The sequence below is a fragment of the Topomyia yanbarensis genome, chromosome 2, assembly GCF_030247195.1.
Source record: "Topomyia yanbarensis strain Yona2022 chromosome 2, ASM3024719v1, whole genome shotgun sequence".
Classification (NCBI taxonomy): domain Eukaryota; kingdom Metazoa; phylum Arthropoda; class Insecta; order Diptera; family Culicidae; genus Topomyia; species Topomyia yanbarensis.
In genome coordinates, this window is record NC_080671.1 from 139,493,794 (window position 1) to 139,515,736 (window position 21,943).

The 21,943-nt window shown below is 36.9% G+C and overlaps 1 protein-coding gene across 7 annotated transcripts in view; it reads right to left on the reverse strand.

Annotated features, from left to right (window-relative positions):
• The window catches only part of LOC131681539 (serine/threonine-protein phosphatase 6 regulatory ankyrin repeat subunit A), a 243,902-nt gene that overhangs the window by 9,786 nt on the left and 212,173 nt on the right, over positions 1–21,943 (reverse strand). For 6 of the 7 annotated variants that reach the window (XM_058962366.1, XM_058962365.1, XM_058962367.1 and 3 more), the window contains 2 exons: positions 16,099–16,310; positions 14,878–15,006 (listed from right to left, as the gene is read on the reverse strand). In XM_058962366.1, the coding sequence (XP_058818349.1) occupies positions 14,878–15,006; positions 16,099–16,310 (341 nt within the window). Of the gene's footprint in view, positions 1–14,877; positions 15,007–15,625; positions 15,856–16,098; positions 16,311–21,943 lie in introns of all 7 variants that reach the window. The other variant, XM_058962363.1, reaches the window with a different exon arrangement.

A 21,943-nucleotide genomic window follows, 5' to 3' on the forward strand; every position in this document is an offset into this window, starting at 1 on the left:
AACGAGACATTACACGTGTGTGTTTTAAAATTTTAGCATCTCAATTGAATTTTTAACCGTTGTGTGTCCGACGCGGTCCCCGGGTGCCTTTTTAGGTTTCAATTAATGAAATTCCTATGTTTTATCCATAGCTGGAAATTGAAATTTTGTGACATCTTAGAACTTCACTAAGTCAAGCTTTTGGGTTAATAATATTGTTGATATAGAAAGGGTGGGAGTGAGGAGGGGCTCCTGAATTTTTTTACTACGTAGCAGGCCGACGTGGGTACCCGGGTACCCACAAAACTAAAATGCCCATAACTAAGGTAATATCCAACCGATTTCGATATTTTTGGCCGTTTTGGATTCAGGAACTCATCCACTTTTGGACTTGGTAAAAATGAATCGGGTTATTTCATTCGGTTCCCGCGAATCCGGGTTTCCGGAAGCAGGTTCCAGTGCTGGGGTACTATTTGCGAACTTCAATGGATTACTAGCAATATGGGTATCAAAATTCTTGGAATCGCATCAGTAGGCCGTATCTCGTGGGTTTGGAACCATTTAGTGGTTTGACCCCGGAACAGACATTCCGGAGCAGGTTCCCGTGGGGCCGTGAGTGGCCATTCCATTCCAATTCCATTTTTCAAATTGCCATAGGGTCCCGTAACAATAAAAAACAGACTTCCGAGACAATTTGAAGAGTTTTGATACTCATATTGCTAGGACATTATTAAAATTTACAAATCACATCCTAGTACTGGAACATTACTCCGGAAAATCCGGATTACCAAAAACCAGATCCATTATTCCGGTTCTATTATACAGAATCAAAAAGTAGACGAGTTCCTGAATCCAAAACATCTAAAAGTGTCCAAATCGGTTAAAGGAAGCCATAGTTATGAGCATTTCAATTTGTGGGTACCCGGGTACCCTCGTTGGCCTGTTAAAGGTGTTTTTTTTTGTTGGACACATAACTGTTAATGAAACATATGTTCAAATGTGTCATTTAAAAACTAAAAATACCTGTTTTAAGATAATGTTTTTGAAAATGTATATTCATTGTATTAGAATAAACTTTTATGAAAAATGGTGGATCAAAGTCCAAAAATATCCACCAATTAGATTCGGGAGAAAAGTTCCCTTAAAGAGCGCCTGAATTCTGCAAGTACAACAATTCTAGTAACTAGTAGCAAAGGCTTTAGTTGCCCATTGAATTTCAATACCATAATTAGTAGAGAGGCGTTGGATAATTCAGTACACGTTTCGTTCGAGTGCTGGAGGCGAGGATTATAATCAGAGTTTATGCATTGGACGGATAGTCGATCTCACCACATTTTTGCCCAAGGTGCCTTTTTCATGATCAATGTGACTAAAAAAAAAATATTTGTTCGCAAAAAGCAAGACTTGTAATTTCAAGAACGTTTATGTCTCAAAAGCAACGTATATGTCTAGGGATACTTTCAATGGAAACTTGCTTTTCGACGAATTTAAATACTTATTCTGGTGGTTTGAACAATTCATATCTCCGGAACTAGAACGAAACGATTCGCAAGTTATAACGATGACTAGAAATATGACTGCATTGTAATCGACTTGATGCACGGCTTTCGATCAATCAATAATAATAAAATAATCGCATTGATTTATAATAAAAAAAAATCGCCTGACTGATTCACCACTATATACTGTTAGGCCCCATTCAAAACTAACTCAGACCTCACCTCATCAAAAGTTTATTAACTTTGCCCATAGAGTCATATTTGGGGAAAACATCGTTCTACACATACCATCAAATCTCAACGGTCTGAATTGCCCCGTAGGAAGGTCTGGATTACCCCTGCATTGTAAAAGGATGGAAAAAAGTAGAGTTTTGCCGATCGTCGCCTAGCGTTACCATGGAGTGGCGCAAATGAACTGTTATGACACCAACATGTAGCTGAGGCTTAAAACTAACAATTAGGACCTTTGACCGATAAATTCTGTAACATCTATCCACCTAAAAGGTCGATTTGCTTAGGTAGGGCCGAATAGCCCCGGATTCTCCCATTTTAAATCTATTAAATCCGTTGGATAGGAGAGAGAGAATTTCCTACTGATCAATGTTCTCACATCGTTCAGAGAACGGATTTAAGTAACCTTTAAGTGGTGAAGTAATCCAAAAGTTTGTAATTTTTATGAAGTTTTTGCAAGTTTTTCAAACTAATGAATAATGAACAATACATAACTATTATTCAAAATTTGAGTTTCAAGAGGATTTATATTTTGTTCCTCAACATGATGTTCGTATCTCTTCCCACTTGGTAGATATTTCATAAACATTTTCTGTAGTCGACTTTTAAGTGCTTTAAAAATATTTGCCTAAAAATATGCCTTATATCATTATTACCAAAGCTTCATTGGAAGATTTCCTATGAAACTATGTACAAATATCATTTAATTAAGTGTACTAACGACGGTTTGCAACCAAAGTAGTTCAAAATTAATGTTTTTCGTGGAGTTTTGTAATTTGTCTAAATACTAATTAACACAATTTATCATTGCGATTGTCCATTTGATGCCTCTTAATATTTTTACAACTTTTTCTTTGACACATTACCCCTTTTCTTTTTTCATTTCGCTGAAATTTAATAATGATGTCACCATAAATGCGGTGGGTTTGAAATTGTGGTTTTTGTATATTCAAGGATGCGATTAAAATAATTTTGCGTCAAAAGAAAGTGCTCAGAGCTGTAAGCGGGGAAAGTCCACTGCATATAAGGCCCTTCCGGGAAGACGGGTTGCCCGCTAGCTATCAACAGTGAATGAAGAGTCTAATGAAAGCCAAAAAACGCAGTTATTGGCGCCGGTTCGTCGACGGGTTAACGAGAGAAACAACGATGAGCACTCTTTGGGGTACGGCTCGACGTATGCGTAACCGAAACAGTACCAACAAGAACGTGGAATATTCAAACCGCTGGATATTCGCTTTCGCCAAGAAAATCTGTCCAGACTCTGTCCCGGTACAGAAAACGTGCCGCGCCGCGTCTCCCTACCATACCGCGAACGAAACACCGTTTTCGATGGTGGAGTTCTCACTTGCTCTCTTATCATGCAAGAGGGTTAGACAGAATCAAATTCAACTTGTTGAAGAATCTCCCTGACACTGCAAAAAGGCGCTTGTTGAATTTATTTAACAAGTTTCTTGAGGGTAACATTGTCCCTCATGACTTGAGGCAAGTGAAGGTCATCGCCATCCAAAAACCAGGAAAACCACCCTCCAACACCACAACTCGTATCGACCGATTGCAATGCTGTCATGTATTCGGAAGTTGTTCGAGAAAATGATCCTGTTTCGGCTCGACAATTGGGTCGAAGCAAATGGCTTACTGTCAGATACACAATTTGGCTTCCGCAAAGGCAAAGGGACGAACCTTGCGTTGCTTTCTACAGAAATACTGTATCGATTTTGTTGGCTATTTTCGGCAAATTTGAGACTAAGAGAAACGAAAGCAATGAAATTGAAAGACGGATAGGAAATTTGCCGAAAATAGCCAACAAAATCGATACAGTAGAACCTTGCGGCAATTAAAACATAGTTACATTTCTACAGAAATCCAAATGGCCTATGCCAACAAAGAGCAGATGGCATCAGTCTTCTTGGATATTAAGGGGGCTTTTGACTCAGTTTCTATCAACATTCTGTCAGAGAAGCTGCACCAGCATGGTCTTTCACCAATTTTAAATAACTTTTTGCTAAACCTGTTGTCTGAAAAGCACATGCACTTTTCGCATGGCGATTTAACAACATCGCGATTTAGCTACATGGGTCTTCCCCAGGGCTCATGTCTAAGTCCCCTGCTCTACAATTTTTACGTGAATGACATTGATGATTGTCTTGCCAATTCATGCACGCCAAGGCAACTTGCAGACGACGGGGTGGTTTCTGTTACAGGGCCCAAAGCTGCCGACTTGCAAGGACCATTACAAAATACCTTGGACAATTTGTCTGCTTGGGCTCTTCAGCTGGGTATTGAGTTCTCCACGGAGAAAACTGAGTTGGTTGTTTTTTCTAGGAAGCGTGAGCCGGCGCAACTCCAGCTCCTATTAATGGGTGCAACGATCAACCAGGTTTTCACATTTAAATATCTCGGGGTCTAGTTCGACTCTAAAGGTACCTGCCCAAATAACAATTGAAGTTTTATAGCACGCTACAAGTGCAATATAAGTTTTATCAGTGGCTATAAAACTATCATAAAACCACAATTGTTACTAGGGTGGGGATGTCACTTTAGGTATCTGAAACAGAAATGCCAACAAAGGATCAATTTTCTCCGAAGAAAAAAAACTGGAACATGGTGGGGGGCCCACCCAGAAGACCTTATCAGGTTATATCAAACAACGATATTGTCCGTGATGGAGTACGGGTGTTTCTGTTTTCGTTCCGCTGCGAACAAACACTTCATCAAACTCGAAAGAATCCAGTATCGTTGCTTACGCATTGCCTTGGGTTGCATGCAGTCGACCCATACGATGAGTCTCGAAGTGCTGGCGAGCGTTCTCTCGCTGAAAAATAGATTTTGGGAACTCTCGTATCGATTGCTCATCCAATGCGACATTCTGAACCCGTTGGTGATTGAATACTTCGAGAGGCTCGTCGAGCTTAATTCTCAAACCCGTTTTATGTCCTTGTACTTCGACTACATGGCACAGAGCATTAATCCTTCTGCGTATACTCGCAACCGTGTTCGTTTCCTAGATACTTCTGATTCTACTGTATTATTCGACACATCCATGAAGGAAGAGATTCGTGGAATCCCAGACCATATACGCCCGCAGGTGATCCCCAATATATTTTATAATAAATTCCGAGAAGTCGACTGTGACAAAATGTTCTACACTGACGGATCAAATCTCGATGGGTCCACTGGCTTCGATATCTTCAATAATACTATCACCGCTTCATTCAAGCTCAGTGATCCCGTTTCAGTTTACGTCGCAGAATTAGCTGCTATTTAGTACACCTTTGAGATCATCGAGACTCTGCCCACAGATCACTAATTCATCATTTCGGACAACCTCAGCTCTTCCGAGGCTCTTCATGCTGTGAAGCTTAAAAACAATTTCCGTATTTTCTGGGGAAGATACGGGAGTCTCTGCGCAAGTTATCTGAAAAATCATACCATATTACCTTTGTTTGGGTCCCCTCTCATTGCTCTATTCCGAGTAATGATAAGGCCGACTCTTCAGCAAAGGTGAGCGCATTAGAAGGTGACATCTACGAAAGACCAACGTGTTTCAACGAATTTTTTAGTATTTGTGATCAGAGGAAACTCGACAGTTGGCAAAACTCGTGGAGCAATGGGGAACGATGGTTACGTTCAATTATCCCGAAGGTATAAACGAAACCTTGGTTCAGGGGGGGGGGGGTGGATGTGGGTCGGGAATTCATACGTGTAATGTCCCGGCTTATGTCCAACCACTACACATTGGATGCGCATTTGCGACGTATTGGGCTCACAGAGAGTAGTCGGTGCGCTTGTAATGAAGGTTATCACGACATCGATCACGTTGTCTGGGCGTGCACTGGGTATTGCACAGTGGGACGAGCCCGGACTTAAGTCCATATATGAATGTTATGCGATATTCTCGCTAGTATTTTTCTCCTATCAGCAGAGCTATCAGAGACATTTTTGGGTGATTTTAAGTGATTTGAACGTAAAATGAATTTTTATCAGCTTTTTTATGGGCATATTTCAAGTGTTTTTTGCATAATTTGACCATAGGAACTACATCCAGTTATTTTCGTTTTTCAAAGATATGGTTGATTTTATGCATTGCATTACTTCACCAAAATTATCCGTGTGATAAAATTACATCATAAAATCGCCAAAAATAAGTCACTGGTTGGTTTAGTTAGTGTTTAAATAACTGTTGGTCATAACTTTTTATTGAATTCGAACTTCTAATGCGATAACAACAACGACGCCCGTGAATGCCCGCAATCACACTATACTCATTTGAAAGCTTTTAATTTTCTCTTTAAAATGAGTATATGCTAGTTTAGCGAAAACTTGCGATAAGCAGTCAAAATTTTAAAAAACTGTGAATGGAGACGCATTGTTATTACTGATATTGAATTTGTATAATCACTTTATAGCTAGAATAATGACACGAATACATGCACAAATGTCAAATAGTATTGAGAGCATGATGAACAAGGGTTTTACTAGTGATCAAGAGTAAGGAGCCGAGTGAGAAGTGTGTTTTTTAAATGGTAGAGGCATTAAGAATGTTTGAAAATCATTAAAAATTTTCAACCATCTGAAATAGGTTATAAAATGTTTCTGGAACTATTTCTTGCTAACTTGCGCAATAACTGTCAAATAGAGTGAATACAGTTGAGCTCTACTCATTTGGTGAGAGTATTTTAATCCGAATTTGTATAGCACTGATATAGCTTAAGGGTATGCGATTTTATCGAAATAAAATAACACCATTTTTGAATGAACCATATACACGAAAAAAGGGTTTTGGATTTATTTTCATTTAAGATATGAAATAAGCAATTTACCCGAGCAAATACTCATGGGTTCAAACACCACATAGCCCCTTGAAAAGACCTTAAAAATGGTCCGTGCCAAAATTCACAACCATTAAGACACCATAACATGGTCTCAATAACCCATAAATACACCAACATATGGTATTTTATGTGGGATCTTCCGGACCATGGTGATGGTGTTTTCATGAGTTGAACCTATTTCAAACACCCATGTCAAGCCCCATGAGCATGGGGGTATTATGGACTTTACGTTTGCTCGAGTAAGTAACTTAAAACACACCTACGAAAAAAAGCGTTGACCATCTTGTTGATTAGTAAATGCAATAAAACATTTCACTAAGACGCTCAAAATGTTTGTTTTGAAAATTATAGAAAATGTAGCTTTCATATCAAGTAACCCACTAATGAATTAAATGTTCCAAAATTAGTCGAATACATCTTATTTGATCCGTAAAAAAAAGTCATGTCTGAAGCGCCATAATGAGATTATAAAAGACAAAATACTTACTTTTGAGCCACTCTAATAAATAGTAAAGTTAATTTGTATTTTTAAAATAGAAATTCAGCGCACAAAAACTTCTTTAAACAAATTTTTGAACCTTCGCAACAAAATATTTTTTGAGCCACCCTAACGTATAATGAAATTTTTTTTACATGTGTTAATATCAAAAACGATTTAGCACACGAAAATTTATATACGCAAATTTTAAGAACGATTTCGAAAAAAAATATTTTTGAGACACCCTAATGATTAGTAAATGCTTATTTTTGAAATGTTTTAATATCAAAAACGATTTCAGCGTACCAAAATAAACATAAAATACATAAAATCGTCCTATTTGAACCGATATGTGTTGTGTATTGTGGCGCCAGATCGCAGTTAAAGGATTCCCTCGGGGCCCGAGGTAGACCGCTCGATGTTCCAGTTCGGGATATCCTGGCAAGTCACGATTTTTCCTATATGTCTCTCATCTACCTTTTTATTAATTCGAAAAATATCCTAATCTAGCCCATATCCTTTATTTCTCGTTTTTAGAAGTTCCCTGTCCTTCCTTTTGGAGAACCAGAGTGCCACTATGTGACAGCCGTCACCTTTACCACGCCTGCAAAAATGAAGTCAAAGCGAGAGCAGGTCGATGCTCTGATCACTCTTGAAGGATTCTCCGCCGTCAAGCCGATCCTAGGCATCTACCATCTACCAGCCTGAGGCTCTAACTCAGGTCACTGTTCTTCGTTTTGCCTGAAAGTTGCAAGTTTTGTTCTTCTTTCCCCGTTATCGTGCTCGCCCACTCCCCCCTGTTCCTGGTACAACTCCTGCTGCTGTTACAAAAACCAATTTGTATTATATTCCTAGTTTTAGGATAGCCTTGAACCGTTTCATTTTCTTTTCGTTTCCCATCTTGTATATCTAATTGTATTCCTAGTTTTACGATAGCTGTGAAATTTCTCATAAAAGTTTGTTCCCCTTCTTTTATATTTATCTATATTCCTAGTCTTAAGATAGCTGTAAAATATTTTTTTTGCAAAAAATAATTATTGTTCAATCTTGTATATCGAATCGTATTTTTGGTATGGAACATTTTGTTTAAGATGGTTGTAAAAAATGTTCCTCTCAATATTAAAAAATATTTGTAACCTTTTAGTTTTAGGATATTAAATATGTAAAAAAAAAAGAATTTGGCACCACCAAGCTAACGCATTTGTGCCTATTAAATAAACGAACTGAATAAAAAAAATTGCGCCGAAACGAAAAGAGTAGTTTATTAGAATTCTAGAAAAGAGAAAATGATAAGCACTCAAAAAAAGAATTGTAGAAGTTACTCAGATTCGTATTGTCGATGATATCATAATTGTAATTATTGTTATTCATTGTTTTGAAGAAATTAACAAAAACGCTAATAATAACATTAATCTTGAACTAACTTCTAAAGCAATACAAAATTCACTGAAGAATATTAGTACATCTTTCTATGTAAAATTGCCTTTCAGTGAAAACAAACAAAATGTGATAAGTGATATATTTTTAATTTAGAGCTAGTATAAGAGCAAATAAGAAATAAAAAATATTTAAGTTCAATGACCCAAACACACTGAAACAAGAAAAGATAAGTGTATGACGGCAAAGAATGAATTATGCTGCTTCTACAGACAAATAATCCGAAGCATTGAAATAATGATATCAACTAGATGAGTTTACGAGAAATGAACGAAAACATAGCAAAAAACGCTAATTTGAACATAGTTTTACTTCAAAAGTCATACTTAAACTCATTAACTGAAACATGTGAGGATAAAATTTGAAAATGAAATTTGCTCAACTTTTCAATTAAACTAGTTGAATTTAAATCGAAGTTTGCTTCTTGAGGTAGTAAGATTTAAAGACAAACCACTCAATTGCAGTAAAAGTACAATAACTATGTAACGGTTGATTTGGAAAGATTTGGTGATATGAGTAGAAAGATTTTTTGATGGCATGAGTAGAACGTTCCTAACCATGTACCAAACACCCTGTATAAAACTGATATAACGCATACAGGCCTCTAAGATCTAAGATATATTCGTTTCATCCACTTATAGGGCGAATATAAAGTCCATATAATACTAACATATGACTTTACTACGAAGCTACTTTTGAGAATTATTTTAGACATATTTCATTACATTCGAGCATATCCAACATAATTCAGCCTGTAAAACAGCGCCCTTGCTATGCTTGATATGCAAGGTAGGGTAAAGAACCTATTTTGGCCTTATTAGGAATAGTGACGCACTATTTTGTTAATTACGCGGCCGACTCTGCAAATATTTAGCTCGATAGGTGAAACTATATTTTTGCGCCCGCGTTTTAAGGTTTACATGGGATTTCGTATGGGGAAATTGTCTTCTGCAAATTAATTCTTGCAAGAGTAGCCCGTTACCTTCTAAAAATAAATAGATGTCTGATTTTCATAGAAAATTTGTCAAGGAAACAAAGTCTTGAAGACTGCAAAACGATCTGATGCTTGTGGAAAAAGTTATTAAGCAAAAACCGATTGATGCCCTGAAGATTGATGAAAATTTCACTTTTCATAGCATCACTGCTTCTGAGGGTCTAATTATATAAAAAAAATTAGCTTTCTCTTATTATATACAAAAGAAGCCTCAATTTATCCCTCAAAACCTTGCGAAGTGGTCAAATAGTGCAGATAAACGGTTTGGACACATTAAGAGAGGATTGAAATTAAATTGCGTATAATTGGACAACCAACAGCAGTGGTGCTAGAAAAAATGAATATTTTGTCAATCGTCAGAGCATCAATCGGTTTCTGCTTAATAACTTTTTGCTAAAGCGTTCGATCGTTTTGTGGTTTTCGAGACTTTGTTTCTTTGTTAAATTTCCTATAAAAGCCACATAACGATTTATTTTTAAGAAGTAATGTGCGACTCCTGGAGGAATTATTTTGTAAAAGTTAATTTTTCCATCCAAAATCCCATGTAAATTTTAAACAGTAGGCGCAAAAATATAGTTTCATCGATCGAGCTAAGAATTTGCACAGTTGTTCTGGGGCCCAAATGGTACCTAAAAAGTTGCTCGGAGCTGGAATCTAATTTTTGTCCCACCCTACTACTCATATTTGAACGCAACAAGAACTCGAACCGAATACCCCAATTATAACCATTCCAGTTGTGTCAACGCGTTGAGCAAAACTGACAGACGCTACTCTAACCAAGGACTTCAAATGGGTAAAGTGTTAATAGAAACAGGGGCGAAAATAGACTCATTACCCAGCTTCTGTTTTAGAAGCACTTAAGTAAATTTCATTACAACATAATTCACATTCCTTTATGATTAAATCAATGCATCACATCTTATTTCAATGCGATCAGCCTTAAGCAGATTTTTAATTTTCCTTCTTTCTTGTTCGTCACTGCACGGACAAGAAATCATACGGAAGTGCGGCAAAAACATTGCGACAAATGACAGCTAAATAAAACTACCTAATACCATAATGCCAAAAACAAGCTTTCAAATTTGTCAGTGCTGTATTTATAATACGACTAGTATTTAATGCAGAAAACGAGTTTTCAATCTTTGCAGCCAAAGCTGGCAGTGCTATCCCAAGTTAGTAATAAGTATTCTGAAGTAGCCTTATATCTGCTTTGAATCTGCATGTAGGGTAGTCTTTACAAGCTGGCAAGCTGAATTTGTTGATTTAATCGTTGATTTAACGTCTGATCTGTGATTAGGTTGATGTTATTTGCATTTCAGTACAATGTTTTGCTGATCAAAGAAATTGGTGCTATATTAGAACTAATGTTACGAAAAGTGCGTAAATTTCATTGCGATAACACTGTGCAAAACAATGATTAAACTACGTTACAGTGTCGACAACACAATACAGTCTCCAGTATGTGTTCAACTAGGTGCGGGTTACTTTTAAACGAGCATCCACGTTTACTCAAGATACTTACGTATACTTACAAGCATCCAAGGTATTTGGGAACATTCACACACACAGTTAAAGGAATAATGAAACTAGGTAAAAATTGCATCAATTTCAACACATTATATGGGGTTATGCTAGCCTACTGAAAGAGTAGCAAAAATGTACCGTACTTATTCAAATGTAAATTTGCAAATGAGTTTATATGTTATGTTATTAACGAATGTTTACAAAAATGACTTTTACCCAGATTTTGCGTCTTGCCATTAGGCGCAATCAACGGAAGAATCGTTTATCTTCAAGTAGCATTTCGTTCCTAAAGACATAAGCCCTTCTAATTGCCCACAAATTTGACCAGATGAAGCATTTTAGGTATTGGTGGAGGCACATCCTAGGGAACATGTTTCGGCATCAGATACCATCCAACCAACTGAAAAATATTGGAAAATGTGTCAAATCTGAAATTTTTTAGCAGAATACTATGTCAGCTAAATAGCAATACAATCGCTAAATAGCAAATATTGAGACCTCTTACGTGTTTAGCTACTTTAATATTTACAATATATCTAACAAAAATAAAATTAACAACATTTGTGCTAAGCTTTCACTGAAAACTGGGATCGTTCATATTTTATAGGACCTTGACCTTGTTTGGATTTCTGAAGTTAATTAGAAATTTCAAAAGATTAAGTTCTGGTCTGGTTCAAATTGACGATCAAATTAGAGCACTCAATTGGATTGTTGAACAGAGATTCCTCAGATGATTGTGATTTTGATAAATCTGATCGTTTGTCCAAACGTGGTCAATTTCCGAACATCGTCATTTCTGATGAGAACAAATTCCAAATTTAACAACTCCTAGACCCTCAAAATGTTCGTGTTCACCTAACTGAACTCAACTACGATGATTTGAGTCATCGCTTACCAACTAAAGGTGTGGGCAACAATTTCTGTCGTTTTTTATGAATGAGCAAAATTGAAGTCACACATCGCTTAAAAAATTTAAAACGATGGTACAGTTGTTTTGTATCATAGAATTATCCTATCGTAAGCGAATATTTATTCAAATCTGTCAAAAGATAGCTAAGTAATTCATGTCTGTTCCTCAGTACTCTTTACGTTTTTACTTTGCGTCTGGCTGTCGGTCTCTGCATCAATGACTTCCCTAGAAGAATAGCAAAGAGTCATAATAAAGAACTCCGACTTGCCGTTAGAAATCATTCCTATAGAATTCCGTTAAATCACTTTGAATCTTCTTCCAGATCAAAGTATTTCGAAGGATCTGACGCCAAATATTCTGCCTTGACAGATATCTCGATATAAGCAGAGATGAAGTATACACGGTGTTTAGTTCATGGTTAAGAATCTCTCGGGCGGTGATAGACTGCCATATTTGGAGAAAAAAAATTTTCTACACATACCATCAAATCTCAACCGTTTCAGAGTTATTGAACTTTTTGTGTAAAAAACTTATTTGTCTTAAAATACCTCTAATTTTAAAAGTATACTTTATATTTCAAATGTTTCAGTTCCATTCGAAAGGTGAGAAAATTTCCTATTGAATGGTGTTCTCATATCTTTTAAGTAATTAATTTTAATTACCTTTTAGCTGTAAAGTAGTTAAAAGTTAGTGTTTTTGAGGAGGTTTTTGCTAATTTTCTCGAAATAATGAAGTATGATTATAGCAATATCCATTATCCAAAAGTTGGGCTTTAGGACGATTCATAATTTGTTTTTGGACATCATATTTTTATCTCTTCTCATTTCTTTGTAATTTCATTACTAAACTTTTCCTATAACCAACTTGCAAGTGCTTAAAAGACTCTAATCTAAAAAATATGCTTTATATAGTTATTTACAAGATTTCATTGGAAAGCTGAGAAAATATCCTACCAGTGAATGTACAAATATCTTTTAGTTAAGTATACTAAATGATTTTTTACTAACGAAATAACTCGAAATTTGTGTTTTTTGGAGAGTTTTTTAATTATTCTAATTATTAATCAACAAAATTTATCGTTACTATTGTTCATTTGATGCCCCTTAATGTTCTCTATAACTTTTTTAGACACTTTGTCTATATCTCTTTTCATTTTGCTGCTATTTAATAGTTAACACAGCGTAGGCTCGCCACAAATGTAGTGGTTTCGAAATCGTTATTTTTGCATATGAAACGATGTGATAAAAACGATTTTGCGTCGAAACCAAAAGAGATAATTGAATGGAGTCAAAGAACGAACTGTAGAACTTGCTGAGATGCATTATTTCCATGATAATAATGGTGATGTTTATTATTTACTATTTTAAGAAAATTAACGAAAATGCTAATAATAGCACTAACCTTAAACTAATTTACTTTTAAAAGAATACTAAATTCACTTAGCTGAAAGGTATTAATACATTTTTCACTGTAAAATTTTCCTGGCTTTCGAATAATAAAATAAAAAGTACAAAAAGTGCCATAATTTTTCAATTAGAGCTGGTACTAGTGAAAATGAGATAAAAATATCCAAGTTGAATAACCCAAAATCATGAAAATAAGAAAAGGTAAGTGTATCATATCAAAGAACGAATTAAGCAGCTCATCAAGACTAACAATCTGAATTATTAAAATGATGAGATTAACTATTAGGATTTTCAAGAAATGAACGAAAAATCGTTTAAAATTGTTTAATTTTCAATAAATTACTTTGAAAAGGCTACGTAAACTTATTAGCTGAAACATGTGAGGGCATCACTCAATGCGAAATTTTCTCACCTTTCGAATGCAACTAAAACATTTAAAATACAAAGTATACTTTTAAAGTTAGAGGTATTTTAAGACAAATAAGTTTTTTACACTAAAAATTCAATAACTCTGTAACGGTTGAGATTTGATGGTATGTGTAGAACAATTTTTTTCTCCAAATATGGCAGTCTATCACCCTCCGAGAGATTCTTAACCATGAACCAAACACCCTGTATTGTATAAGGCAACCAAATGAGAAAGGACTACTGCGTCTACGTACCCACTTAAAACGTTGTGATCGATGGTGTGGTCAGCAATTCGAGTTTGTTATGTGTCGATCTGCTGTATCACTGGGTTCAATGTTTCAAAAACCATTTGCTCCGGTTAGTACACATTTTGGAAACAGTATTCAGCACCAACCGCAAAAAACGAGACAAAATTCAACGTCCCTTCAAATCGTATCGGATACCTTTGGAGGATCGAAGGATCTAGATTTCGATTTCTTTAACAATTCGTCTGACTGTCCGATTTTTTACACATTTTTTGGATCCTACGAATCAGCACATGCATTGGCATCAATGGCAAAAAAAATTAATCGAAAGTAGGCGACATTTTTATGTAATGAATGACACCATATCCATGTTCTGGATGGATTCAATGATTTGTAGTTCCGAAATCCAACATCTTGTGACAATTAAGCTCATAGTTTTTTAAAAAATCGCCTCAATCAGTTTTAGCAACATGTATGAATAATTCTTCTGTTTGTAGAAATATTTTTTTGTAATTACGGAAATCCCGCGAAATTGAAAACTGTCGAGAATGAGAGCTCTAAAAAGAACTAATGAAACATAAAATATCACATACCTTAGAAAAATTCAACACAGATGTAATAATATTATTACATTTTTTCATTATCTACTAGTATTTTTATTTGCATTTTTTTCCATACTCGACACGTCAAGTCAAATTTTTAGGATCATTATGTCACCTGAGCTTCTGAGAGATTTGGTAACCACAAGCTAGCAGAGACAGATAGAATTTTTAAGCATGGAAACCTATAATATTTCGGTGCACCTTAAGATCCTCCCAGCGATATGAAACATGATACACTTCGACCGCACTGCAATTGATACCGTTTAGGGAATCCCACTAGATACTAGAGTACATACATAGTAGACCCCGGTGCTGGCTTCCACCCAACTTACCCTCAGCTTCTCGAAGATCCACACGAACCAGGTGGTGACCAGATTCATCGGTGATGGTGCCGTCGATGTTCGGTGCATGTTACGGATTAACTTGGACAGACCGTACTTCCACTCGATGTCCGATTGTGCCTAGTTTTTTTTTGTTGTTTGGAATTTGGGGTGCGGTGTTTTGTTGTTTGGAAAGAAAAGTAGAACAAAGAGAAGCAGAATGCTAAAGCAGTTCAGGCAACTAAGCTTGGTTTTGTTGAGTTGGGGTATGTAGGTTTGGAGTAGGGCGATTAGATTATTTAGATTAAAGATAATTAGAAAAACTAAAATCAGTTAGAAAACAAAAACAAAATCGGAAGAAATGTTGAAGTAGAAGAGTAAGAAGAAAATAGAGAGTATGAGCAATTTATTTGGTCATATAACGCACACCCACCAGGTCACTGACGAGTCGGAACAGATTCAGGAACCTGTTTGAATTGACCGATTAGTTCCAGCAGGTTCCTTCGTCAACGGGAATCGTTCAAACGCGTCATTGATCCCACTTCGGTGGAAGATCAGAGTGTGAGTTTTAGATAGAAAAACAGAGGGCAAAGACAGGATGTAGAAGCCCGAAAGATGGGTGTGCGCCCTTACCAGAATAAACTACAAACTTGGGATGTCCAGAAACATACGGGTTTGAAAGAGCGCTTGGTAGTTAGAGGGTTTGTTAGGTATCTACATATTTTTTGGTTGAAATAATTTTTCTAAACACAACGGATACCTGAATTCTCTGGTATGTGTCAGACATCATAGCAATGAGCAGATTGATAAGTACAACAACTGATACCAACATGTAAATGCCAAAGACAATTTTGAACAAGTATTCAGTCCAATACGGTTGCGTGCGCGGTGTATTCTGTGTCATTTTATCAATTTGTGTTTGATCGGTGGTGGTTTGACCAAATACAGCGAAAAAGAGCAGTTCAAAGGACGTGATCGGGTTCATGCGCACTGGTGGCCAGCAGCGACAGCAAATCGGCATTCAGCAGCAAACAGCAGGCGGGGCGATTTCGAAGGCAAATCGTCGTCGTCGTCGTTCACCACCGGTCGAGTTCGGTGACCACATTTGGGGGTTTCGTGGCCAAGATGGCCGTTGTCCCAAATATGCCAACGTAGGTCGACACGGAAGGGGAAAGGTGAGAAAAGAAGAGAAAAGAAAAGAAAATATCGATTTAGCACCGGGAGGCAACTAACCTGGATGCGTTGATAGGTATCCGACATCATCGCGATAAGAAGATTAATTAGCACTACTACGGAGACTAACATATAAATGCCAAACACTATCTTGAACAGATTCTCCGTCCACTCAGGACGCGTTGTCCGCTGCGAGTTGATGTCGTCCGGCGAGGTTTGGCCGAACACGGCAAAGAACAGCCGCTCGAACGCAATTATTGGAGTCATCGGAACTGTGCCCGGATCGAACGGAAAAGACGGGTTGAAGGAAAACGAAAACAGGTACCTTATTAGCTAGGGTGATACCTACGGCGTGGTCCGCTAAATACTGATACTAATCTGTTTGTCCAATTCGATGGTGTTTGTTGTTGTTGTTGTTGTTGTAGCTGTTGTTTGTGTTGATGCGGGGCTGGGTGGTGTTTTATTAATGGCTAAACATCCATTCAAAGCCAGCGAAAAGTTTCCCATTAAACAATGCTACTGCAAAATAAGCGGTGGGTGGAAGCGAAATGAGTCGAGAATATACGAAATATTACTACATAAGGTTGCTGTCTTAATCATCTGATTAGTATTATTAAAACTAAGTTCGACAAAAATAATCAAACTTTCAAAATTCGTACATTAACTAGCGAAATCATTTTAACCATTACCGTCGTGCGGGACTACACATCACAATTTGGTTTTTCAATATATTCTGTCAGACGCACTTTCCTAAGTTTTTTTCTAGCTTCAACATTTATAAATTATTATTTCTTTTGTCGGGTCTCACGGTAAAGAGCGACAAGTTTGTTTTCACCAGGAAGCATGCTGGTGGATTTTAGTGATTCGTATTTATGCTGCCTAAGCTCGACCCCCATCAGCAGAAGACAAAAGTTAAGCCCGTGAGGTATTAAGCCTGTTCTAATGACCCTGCCACTTCTAGTTTTCCGATCTGTATACTTTACATCCTTGCTCTCACTTGAGTACTATGGCTCCAAATTTTTATAACTTTCTCTACCCAGTAATCTCTAGCTAATTGAATGTCGTTAACCCATTATATCCAAGCGTATGAAATATCATACGCAGAACTATCCATCGTTTAACGAATTTTGGCATCTAACTGCTTTATTTTTGCACTAATGGGATCTTTACACCCCATGTTTCATTGTAAAACAAGACTGCTGCCATTTTTTGTAATTTTTATTTACATTTTTGAACCGTGTATAGATGGGGCAAATAGTGGCTGAAAAGTAAGCAATACATTTAATTAGATTTTATTATTGGAATTCGTTCTAATAATTCCATTATTTGACAAAACGTTCCCACAGTTTTATTTAATCGTGCGAATTTTTTTGCACGAGATATTTTCATTCTCAAAACCATTTTAAGCGGCGATTTTATTTTTCCCATAATCTTTGATACATTTTTTATGGAATTGAAGATATCACTGCACTTGGCTTTCTTTTTGAAACCCCTGGGATATAATGGGTTAAAATTGTAAAAAACATTTATAAAGACATATTACACTGCGTAACTAAATAAAAAAAATTGGGAACGGAACGAAAAAAAAATGGCAAAAGTTTGGGGTCCCAGGAAACTAAATAAATTTATGAAAATAATTAGAACGGGACTTCACAGTTTAAAAACGCAGTTTTGTATGGAGAGCTAGGTATGTTCAAGAGGGAAGAGATCAATAAAAATGGTCATCTTAAATTTTTGCATAAAGTCTTACATAAAATGCTTATTACATCGAAAAAGAAATCAATGCAATTTTGTAGCTCAATCGGACATCATTAAAGGGGTGCGGCGTTTGAATATTGATTTCTTAATATTCAAAAAAATCCAATGGAGTACATGAAATGGAGAAAATCGATTTTTTTTTTGTCGAGATATGTCTAAAAATAGCATGAAACATCAGCATCTAGTGTCAAAACAAACGAAAACCGCTAAAAAGAAATTTACAATTATTTTTAGTTCCAAGGAATTAGAATTTTTTTAAAAAAACGAAATCGAAATTTTATTGTAATGCCTTATGAATTCAAAAAAATTTACTAGCGAACTGGGCTTGGGAGCAGAACAAATAAAAAGATGGCAGGGGTTTAAGGTTCGAACTAAATCACCGTGAAGAAATCTTCGAAAAAATTGGAACGGGACTTCATGGTCTTGTAGGTGAAAATGGGCATCTTAAATCGAAACTTCCCAACGAACTGGGCTTGGGAGCAGAACAAATAAAAAATGTCCGATTGAGCTAAAAAATTGCATAGATTCCTTTTTCAATGTAATAAGCATTTTATGTAAGACTTTATGCAAAAATTTAAGATAACCACTTTCATTGATATCTTCCCTCTTGAACACCCCTAATTCTCCATACAAACTTTGGTTTGAAACTGTGAAGCCCCGTTTCAATTTTTTTCAAAAATTTCTTCACCAGGTTCATGGGACCCTTGAACTTTTACGATTTTTTTCGTTCTGCTTCCCGATTGTGTGTTGAACAGTGTTATCGATATTTTGCATACGTCGTTTACCAATTTTTCTTACAACCCGCTTACAAAAATTTCACGGGCCCGATAAAAGTGATTTACAGCTCGAAAAATAATCATTAAATAATTATTATTTCCTCTTTATAGAAAATATGACGAATGAATTCTGTTTCTTAGTTGGAAATGCCCGGGTATGGGCATGAATTTCTTAATATTTCAGTAAAAGTGAATAAAATTCGCTAGAGTTAAACTATTTCATAATGAAATTCTATCGAGTTCTAGAAGAGTGCAAAATAACCCCTAGCTACATGTAATCTTTTTATTTGTACAACAAAAAATTTATTAACTTCACGTTATGCAAGATGCACATAAAAGCAGCGTACCAATTCGTTTTTATAGACAATCATCCTATTCAAACTTAGCTTCCCATTCAAAAATTTCTTTCTGATCTATATTTTGGAACATCTCTCCAAAAAATAAATCATGATAATTAAGGCCAATTATTTCATGTTATATTGCTGTAATTTGACAACTACACTCAGGTTTTTTTACGCAGTTTTTTTTAGTATTTTCGGAATAGTCATGACGAGTAGATGCCAGAAATTGATTTTGAAATCCAAAGTGGCGACTTCCGGCTTAAAGAATTTCTCTACAACTCAATCAATATGGGTATTTTCGGAATAGTCTTGACGAGTAGGAGACAAAGGTCGATGTTTGACGTCATCTTGAAATTCTAGATGGCGACTTCCGGTCTACTAAAATTCCCACATGAAAAATCTGAGCGATCATCTAACACTTCCTCGAATATAAGATCTAATCAAAAACCAACGAAATGCAAAAGACGAATTTCGCGCCAACTCGAACAAATGTTGGCAGCACCCTCGCAGATTTTTTTGGAACTTTCTGTACATGAGAGCTTTGTCACAAAAAGCCACTTTGCATACTTTGTTTTTCCAATAATGATCTAGACTGTCTTTCGAAAAGGGTCAAATTTGTTTTGCCAATTTTTTTTCAAATGGCTGTAGTCTAAAAATGACAAATCCTACAAAAAATGTCGATTTTAACAAAATTAGTCAAATTTTTGAAAATACAAATATTGAAAAAATTCATCATCGACTCCTACACTGAAAAAAAATCGATTTTAAGAAATTAAAATTGATTTGCAAAAAAAAAAACTTTGATTTGGATGAAATTTTGTTCCAATATAGGTAATTATGTTCCCTACCTACCGTCAAAAATTCAAGTTGGGAAGTGAAGGAAAAATAAGTTATTTGAATAAGTCTGCTTTGTACAAACTGAATTTTTTTCAGTGTATTTTTATCGAAAACTAAACCAATGAAAATCACAATAATCTCGGATTACAATTTTTTTAACTGCTAGTTGCCTGATACATGCAAAACGTATCAGTAACGAATTTCGTACTCGTTTGGCATATTACTCTGGTTACCCGAACCTTACCTGCATCAATACTCATTTTACCAAATAACAGTACTATAAAACTAAGGACTTAAAGCAGTCTAGTAATAACAGTTGTGAAGAGCAGTTCTAGTAAAATTATCATTATGTAATAATTTACGTCCGGAAGTCGCCATCTTGGATTTGAGCATGGCCTCAGACATAAATTTCTGGACCTACTCGTCAAGACCATTCCGAAAATACCCAGTCAGTCTAGATTCTAGACTGTGGACTCTGGAGCTTGTGCGACCACCCCTGGCAGCTACTCCGTTGTCAATCTGGACTAGCTGAAGTTGAACAGAGAATAAGTAGATAATTATGCTTGGGAGTAGCGAAACATCTTTCATTGTGCAACTCCTGGTAATCCTAAAGTGTTTATTGATTAATACTGGCGCCGGCCGGGCCCGAACGTAGATCGCGGAAGGAAATGGAAGGAATGGTTAGTCCGATACTTGCTTTTGCTAGAGGCCGTACATACTACTGCGCACTCCACAAGAATCACAGGAGGAGGATATTTTTGTTAGTAAGAGTATAGAAGGTGGATCTACTTCTTCTTTACCGACGCCAGAGAGGTGACTTCACTATCTGGACTAGATATCGATCCACCAAACTCAAAGACCGGGGACTAACGGCTTTACTTCCCTTCGAAAGAAAACCGTGATCACAGATTTTTTCACCTCAGAAAAATCTCAACGACCTCAACTGGAATGAGTGGCGGTCACGCCTACCATTCAACCAGGCCGTCAGGTGTTCTGGCCTCGATATTCTGTGCTATATACTCTGAACTATGGTCTCTGGGATCCGGACTCTGGAATCCGAACTCTAAACTCTAGACTCTGAAGTCTGGGCTCTGAACTTTGGAATCTGCTCTCGTGATGGGCACTGAACTCTTAATTCTGGACTAGCATCGCTGGAAGATGGACTCTTGGCGCTGGCCTCGAATTTCTATACTAGGCACTCTGGACTCTGAACCATGGGGTCTGGGTTCTGAACTCGGGATAACGGGCTCAGTATTTTGGGTTGAGGACGCTGGTCTCACGATTCTCGTCTCTGGACTCTGAGCTCCAGATTCTGGACTATGAACTCTGGATGCTGCACTCTTCACGCTGGGTTCTGTATTCTGGACCCTCGCCTCGAGTTTCTGTGTTATGGACTTTGGACGGTGGACTGTAGACTGGGCTCTGGGTCTTGATACTGGACTTTGGACTCTGAACTGTGGACACTGGACTCTTAACTCTGGACTATGCACTTTGCACTCTGGATTCTGGACTCTGCGCTCTCTTCTCGGGACTCTGGGTTCTGGTCGCTGGGCTATGAAATCTATACTCTGGATTATCAAATCTGAACTCTGGATTCTGAACTCTAAACTCTAGTCTCACTATTCTGGGTTAGGGGTTCTGGACCTTGGGCTCTGGGCTCTGGATTATGTGCTGAGAACTCTGGGCACAGTATTTTGGGCTAAGAACTCTAGACTCTGGTTTCTAGTCTCTGGACTCTAGGTTTTGTACTCTGGGCTCTGACACCTGAACTCTGAACTCTGGGCTCTAAACTCTGCGCTCTGGACTCTGAACTCTGCACTCGGAACTATGGATTCTGCAATCTGAGCTCTGTCTTGGGAACTCTGTATTCTCGACACTGATCTCTGGATTCTGGACTCTAAACTCGCCTCAGTATTTTGGGATAAGGATTCGCGACTCTGGATTCTGGTCTCTCTCCTCGGGACTCTGGACTGTGAACTCTGGGCTATGAAATCTGAGGTCTGGGTTGTCTCCTCGGGATTCTGGGTGCTGGTCTTTGGTCTATGGAATAAAAACATAATAAATACACTGAAAAATATCAGTTTAGACAAGTAAATGCTTTTTTTTTCAAATGACTTTTTTCCTTGAAAGTGCCCAACTTGAATTTTTGACGGTAGGTAGGGAACATAATTATCTATCTTGGAACAAAATTTC